This window comes from Saccostrea cucullata, unplaced genomic scaffold, assembly GCF_032062105.1.
Source record: "Saccostrea cucullata isolate Sc308-1 unplaced genomic scaffold, CSIRO_AGI_Scuc_v1 ctg13477, whole genome shotgun sequence".
NCBI classification, from domain to species: Eukaryota; Metazoa; Mollusca; class Bivalvia; order Ostreida; family Ostreidae; genus Saccostrea; species Saccostrea cuccullata.
In genome coordinates this window covers 1-7,561 of record NW_026920132.1, presented here as the reverse complement: position 1 = coordinate 7,561, position 7,561 = coordinate 1, and the positions used below count along the sequence as shown (strand labels likewise).

Genomic DNA, 7,561 nt, shown 5'->3' with positions numbered 1-7,561 from the left:
GTAGCCATTATTGTCACTATTCGCATACAACTCTTGAAAAGTAAAATCAACATCCAGACCACTTTTTAGCTCTTTTTCAATAGCATTTATATCACCTTCTTGGAGAATGCGATTGAGCTGTTTTCATTCATAGCGTCGTAATTCCCAAGGACATTTCTAACTTTAAACACTGAAGAGCTACACATCAAAGTCGGGCTCGGATAATATACTTTTTATTTGTTTAATTTTTTTGTAGGTCTAATGTATTATCATCATCATCCAAAAATGTGCCATCACATTGAAACTGACAAAAACTAGAAGCGTAAAAGAAGCCGTTTTATATTGCAAATAAATTATTGATCATATCGACTGGGCTCGGTGTGCACAATATTAATACAACGTCAACAGTCAACTTTTTCAAAAACCGTGATTATAGTGAAAAATACAAATTTCTGACTTTACAGCTAAATTCACTAAATAGATATCTTAAGCATGTTTCCAGCAAAGGTAAAATTAAAAAAAAAATGGTATGAAGCTCCTTCACTGATTCCAATTTCTATGCTGTTCAACTTTGTGTCATTATTTGTGTAAACGTAGATAGAACGTTCTATCGTTAAAAGAATTGTCCCACGGACCCGGGCTTGTATCGAGACACAGTTAGATCATTCTAACTAGTGTAACAAGTGTTAATCTCAAGAGAAATTGACAGGTTATCAATGTGTCAGACATTTATACATGTTGGTTAATTATAAATATTATAAATGAAATTTACTCATTTGTACAAGCTTATTCTCTTTTAGTCTTTAGAGAATTGGAAAGGCTTTCGCCTACATTCACATGTAGGTGAAAGCCTGTCCACTTCTCTAAACTGTACTGCAGTAAACGCCTTACGGCTAAAGAGAGATCGAAGTCCAAACTGGCAAGCCATGAGCTATGCATTAGTACCTAGCTCACAGTTTGGTAAATCTAGTGAAAATTTTCATTAATCTCTGGGTTGTAAGTGCACCAAATGTAACAGGACTAGAAAAGATGCCATAGTAATGGTTTAACTACAGAGATATCCAAACTGATATTCACATTAATCCACATAACCTAGACCAATACATAGAAATTCTTTCAGTTTTGGACATTCTTCTTGTACATTTTACATTGTAGCACCTTTTCAACTGTGATGATGCTTTATGCGGATTCAGTACGCTGGAGAGAACACAGCGACTTGGGCAGCAAACTTATCAGCGAGCTCTGAAAAATCATGCAGTGTGGACAGCGCAGAGAGAACAGGGGCCAACAGTGTGTCCGATGTCAAAGGAGAAGGGAGCATGCCAAATATGTGGGGTAATTTATTTTTTCCCAATAATTTAATAATTTTTAACTCACCTGAGCCAAAGGCTCAAGTGAGCTTTTCTGATCACAATTTGTCCATTGTCTGTCGTCGTTGTCGTCGTCGTTGTTGTAAACTTTTCATATTTTCGACTTCTTCTCAAGAACCGCTGGGGCAATTTCAACCAAACTTGCCACAAAGCATCCTTAGGTAAAGGGGATTCAAGTTTGTTCAAAATAAAGGGCCACGCCCTCATTCAAGGGGAGATAATGGGGAATTAATGAAAATTTGGTGGAATGTTTTAAAAATCTTCTTCTCAGAACCGCTGTGCCAGGAAAGATGAAACTTATGGGGAAACATCCTCAGGTAGTGTAGATTCAAATTTATTCAAATCATGACCCCCGGGGATGGGGCGGGCCACAGTGGCCGACCAAAGTTTTACATAGAAATATATAGGAAAATTCTTTAAAGATCTTCTACTCAAGAACCACTGTGCCAGGAAAGATGAAACTTATGGGGAAACATCCTCAGGTAGTGTAGATTCAAGTTTGTTCAAATCATGACCCCCGGGGGTAGGGCGGGGCCACAATGGCCGACCAAAGTTTTACATAGATTGATTGATTGATTGTATATTGTTTAACGCCCCTCGGGAATTTTTCACTCATATGGAGACGTCACCCTATGCCGGTGAAGGGCTTCAAATTTTGACCTTTACTCGGCACTCAGGGCCATTGAGCAGTGAGGGATCTTTCTCGTGCCAACGCCTGCCGCTGACACAGGGCCTCGGTTTTTAAGGTCACATCCGAAGGACCTGCAACTTTCACTTCAAAGTGCCGAGCGCATGGCGAAGGAACAGTTGCTACCCACTTTAATGACTAGGTCAGTCGCGGCCAAGATACGAACTCACGACCTCCCAATCACGGAGCGAGCACTCTACCAACTGAGCTACCGTGAACGGTTTTTACATAGAAATATAAAGGAAAATTCTTTAAAAATCTTCTTCTCAAGAACCACTGTGCCAGGAAAGATGAAACTTATGGGAAAAGTCCTCATGTAGTGTAAATTCAAGTTTGTTCAAATCATACCCCCGGGGGTAGGGCGGGGCCAAAATGGCCGACCAAAGTTTTACATAGAAATAAAAAGGAAAATTCTTTAAAAAACTTCTTCTCAAGAACAACTGTGACAGGAAAGCTGAAAAGTATATGGAAGCATCCTCAGGTAGTGTAGATTCAAGTTTGTTAAAAAATACCCCTGGGAAAGGGGGGGGACGGCCACCAAAGTTTTACATAGAAATATATAGGAAAATTCTTTAAAAATATTTTTCTCAAGAATAGCAAAGACATGAAACGATCATATTTTTATGGAAGCATCCTCAGGTAGTGCAGATTCAAGTTTGTTAAAAAAATGACCCCTGGGGGGAGGACGGGGCCACAATGGCGGACCAAAGTTTTACATAGAAATATATAGGAAAATTAAACCAATTTCTACTTTTTCCTAGCCACAGTGCTCAGGTGAGCGATGTGGCCCATGGGCCTCTTGTTTAAAGTATATGACTATTCATCATGTTTTATTTAAGTGCTTTTTATCATTGTTTTTGTACTCCAAATAGTTAACAAAGTTACACATTTAATGATATGATTTTCTTTTAACATTTTAGAAGTTTGTGGAACCCAATTTAGAGCTGGAATCAGCTTTTTCTGACGTAATGACAATGATGAGTCACATGTCTCAAATCTGTCAGGTAACTTATTAAAAGATTAATTCACCATCTTGAATGAATTTTATGCACATATAAACATAGGAATGTATAAATCTTTGAGGTATCTCTCTAGTATATAAAAATGCAGAAAAGAAATACCTCATACCTGTATAAGGTTTTCCAGAGGTTCTACATGTAGGTCAATATGTGTGTTTTTTTTTTTTACATGTTTTGAAATGGCACAGTAATGCATGTACTTGTATCAACACATAATGATTATGAAAGTGCATTTCAAAATGTCTTATACATGTACAATAAAATGATGTAAGTAGTACACAATGCAAAATTATAAAAATTGTATCAATTTTAATAGAAAAAAAATGGTTTTATTTTGATCCCATCCTTAAGCAGTTAAACAGAATAGACCAAAAAACATTTCATGAGGGTCTTTGATTATGTCATTCATAAGCCTACATCATATCAATATTGTATGTTGATAATATTTTACATTGAAAACTTTTATGCATTTCAGAGATATTACTGTGGAACCGATGGAGAACCTCAGACAAAACATGATAAAAAACACTGCCAGAGATACCACAGTACACAACTTATAAACAAGACAAACAGTCAGAGGGTAAGACCAGGGTTTAGAGATCAATACAATTATTTTTGGGGGAAAAATTTAATTATCAACTAGTGGCAAGAAAAAAAAAACATCCCCCACATAACCTGTGTATTGTTTTTTTTATAATCAGGTGAATTCATTAAGTAAAGAGGTGTACCTGTCAGAAAGTGAGCAGCCCTCATCTTGTGATAATTATAGAGGAAGAACAATATCCAGTCGACATCCTATGTTTGATATTTCTGCTTCTTTATCACAATCCAGAAAAGCCAAGCATGTCCGATTCTCTCCAGGGGACTCAGTTGAAGTCCAATTTTATACTTGATACTTGTTATATTTTTAAATAGCCTGTTACATGTAACATACTTTAAAGATTTTTAACATTTTATATATTTTTTAGACTTATCCTATACAAATTTGAAAAAAATCTCATTTAAAAAGTGCAATTATACATGAAAAGTGCTTTTAAATTCAATTATACTTTTGTTATATATATACTCTAAAACAACATTTTAATTTCATAGAAAATTTTGGTTCAATGAATCGCACAATCTGATGTTTGAGATGCAATATTTTCTCAGGAAATCATATTACATGTACAGGTAAACTTCGGTATCTCGACATCGGATATGGCGACAACCTGGGATATGTCGATGTCCGTCCGCGGTCCCGGCAATTTTTTGCTTACTTAACCTCATTGTTTGTCAGCTGGTCGCTCGTCACACACGGACGACTCCGTGTATCTCGACGTCGTCAGAAATTCACACCTTTCACACCCATGTTTTGACTACATACTGCTCTGTAGAAATGTGTTTGTAGAGGAATCCCAAGCCCCCTCGACGTCTCTAATTTCTTACCCTATTGTTTCATGTTCAGCTTGGGTAATATCATTGATAAATCTTCTTGATTCTGCGTAAATGTGAATCGTTTTTTTATGTCGAAATCAAACAAAACTTTATCATTTTGTAAAAAAAGAAACTGAATAATAATGAAGAGTGTACACATTGAATTCAATTTAACTTAAAAATTGTGGTGGAAATTAATCCATTCGACAGGAAACAATCAAATCTATGACATGCGCGACCATTGAATCAGCCTTAATATACATGTAAATGCATGTGTAACATCATCAGGTTTGTTTAATGCGCAGTTCCAATTAAATTTTGGTTTGAAAATGAAATGAAAATTTAATGATGAATGATTATAAAATAAAAATGAAATGAAATGACATAAATAAAAAAAATATACGCATTATTTTTTTTCCATATCACGGACTTCGACCTTCTACCATTTCTGTTTGGAGTTTATAGAGCGTATTTCGTATCCTGTTCTGATAGAGCTAGTTACACGCAGATCGAATGCTGGATGGAAAATTGTTTTTTAAACAGTAAAATGAGAAGATTTCGATAAAAAATAATTCAAAGCATTTCACTAATTACATGTATATTGTGAAGAACTTCTTAGATTTTCTAATAAATATACATTGCATGCATAGGGATAGCTGAAACAAACGAGCTACAGTCTAATAAAGACGTGTAGGTAGTCACATGTCTGTTCAGTTTATAGGTCTACGGTTTTACTATAGAGTAAAATTAAGGACGTCGAGTCTCAACTCTGATATCTCGACACCTCGGATATCTCGACATTTTCCGATTGTCCCGTCGATGTCGAGATAACGAAGTTTACCTGTATTTTACAAATTGCTCATTTCAATAGAATATCTGTGAATATACTCAACTACAAATTTACTTGCTCTATCTTGCCATTTTCAAAATCTGAACAATTAAAAGTCTTCCTTTGTGTGTGTGTGTGTGTGTGTGTGTGTGTGCGTGTGTGTGTGTGAATGTCACGAGTGGCCTGCATTTTACCTGTTCAATGAAAGAACAGGCTGTCTGCAGTAAGACTCCCGAGTGTTCTTAGGAAAATAAATTTTGCACTGCCAAAACATTTTAATGCAATAAGTGAACTCACTGTGTTTTTGTGTTCATACACTTTTGATGAATTTTACACGGCCTGTTTTTGTAAAAGTTTGTTACAATTGTGTTTTCCTAGTCAATAAAGTTTGATATTTTAAATTTATATGTGTCTGTTTTAGTACATGGATCTGAAATCATCTGGCACAGTACATTATCAAATGACTTATATTTATACATATTTTGGACTGCACATCTTGATAGGGAAAATTACATGTAGTTAGTCAAAGTTGTGCATGAAATTAGATGAAAACAAGAGGTCCAAGGGCCACAATGCTCAGTGAAATCCAACAATGTCCTTCCTCAGCATTCTATCCCTGCATATATATTCCTGTGTAAAATTTTGAAACCTCTTGTGGCCCCTGCCACTCTATCCTTGGGGTTATATGAACAGACTTGGATCTAAACACCTGTGAATGCCGCCAAATCATGACTTTGCTATCCTCAAGATTTTTCCCCTAGTATATTTTCTTATGTAAAACTTTTATTTCCCAGTATGACCCCCACCCTTAACCCTGAGGCTCAGGATGTAAAAAAAAAACTTCAATCTACACTATCTGGAGACTGATGTTTTCACATAAATATTACCAATCTTGGCTTTGCTATTCCCGGAAAGCAGATTTCCCCCATATATTCTATGTTAAACATTGTTCATCCATTGTGACCCTACCCTACCCCATTGGGTCATGATGTGATCAAACTTGAATCTGTACATGTGACCTGAGAATGCTTCCATATCAATATGACTGATCATGGGTATGATATTCTGGAGAAGATCAGGTTACTTTTAATACCCATGTAATACTTTAAACATCTATACTAGCCAAACCCTACACCTGTGGGTCCAGATTTGAAGACTGACCAAGATATGTTTTAAATGACTCTACCAAATCTTCACTTTTTGACCATATCTAATTTTTCCCTTTTTTTTAAGTTATCTCCCTCTGAAGACTGGAAGGACAGGCGCGGATCCAGGAATTAAAGTTAGAGGGGGCGCCAAAAAATCGGCAGGGGATCTGGGGGCCGCCTTGAGGCCCCCATTGGGTCCAGGGCAAAGCCCTGGTGGGGCCCGCCCCCGGAAGTTCCTGAATTCTAGAGATTTTGTGGGGTAAAAAAGAGGTCTACCAAGTAGACATATTTACATTTTCTAGACGAAACTGTGATTTACGTTAACTTTGACAATTTTAGGGGGGGCGCGCGCCGGGTGCGCCCCCCCTTAAATCCGCCACTGGAGGAGGATCATTTATGCCCAAACCATAACTCTGTCAAGAGAATTATGGCTTGTATAATTATTTAACTATGCCAACTATACAATCTGGACATGAAATACAACTCGGTGTAGAACAATACATTTTTCATTGCATATATAGGACTGCATATTCTTGTAAATGTTGGATGGAATAGTAATCTAAAGATGAAATATCCAGGAAGATAAAGATATGCAAAACCCCACTGACTATAAATTCCTAAAGCTGTAAATACTTGGAAATCATTTAACCACCAAGATCAATGTTCTAAGGATCGATACCAAAAATGTTACCTACGGTATTCCAAGAGGAACTTTCATGGGTACTTGCAGTAGCTCAAATATATGGAAAATTCGGTCACCTGATATGTTGAAAAAAAATAGTTCATGGGGATGTAAATTCATGGGTAGGGGTCATCTACCAAATCAAGAAACTTTGGTTCCCCCTCAAACAATGAGGCTTCCACAGCATTTTATCAGTACACCAAATGTCAAACTTCATAAAGAGATAACCTTGTGGATCATTAAGGACTTTGAATAACCTGTTTAAATTCAGTGTCACTTTTCATCACACAAAATACACTATCTCATTATAATTTCTTCTTTTATTATTCTGTGTCACAACATTAAGCAGATGGCAATAAGACATCTTGTAAAGCAAACGCTGGAATGAAACAAGTTTATACTCAATGAATATAAATAAAATTAACAGAAAAAT

At 36.4% G+C, this 7,561-nt stretch overlaps 1 protein-coding gene across 1 annotated transcript; it reads left to right on the top strand.

Annotated features, from left to right (window-relative positions):
- The first annotated feature begins 379 nt into the window (after positions 1-379).
- LOC134243748 (uncharacterized) lies at positions 380-3,977 on the top strand. The gene is made up of 5 exons (XM_062725992.1): positions 380-486; positions 1,135-1,314; positions 2,958-3,041; positions 3,532-3,636; positions 3,758-3,977. Exons 1-5 carry the CDS (start codon positions 472-474, stop codon positions 3,947-3,949), a joined length of 576 nt encoding a protein of 191 aa, XP_062581976.1. The 5' UTR covers positions 380-471; the 3' UTR covers positions 3,950-3,977.
- The last annotated feature ends 3,584 nt before the right edge of the window (positions 3,978-7,561 follow it).

Bases quoted from the DNA above. Each gene is read 5' to 3' on its own strand.
- LOC134243748 (XM_062725992.1), top strand. The intron at 1,315-2,957 runs GTAATTTATTTT...TTAACATTTTAG, and splicing joins GAGCATGCCAAATATGTGGG to AAGTTTGTGGAACCCAATTT. The intron at 3,042-3,531 runs GTAACTTATTAA...TATGCATTTCAG, and splicing joins ACATGTCTCAAATCTGTCAG to AGATATTACTGTGGAACCGA.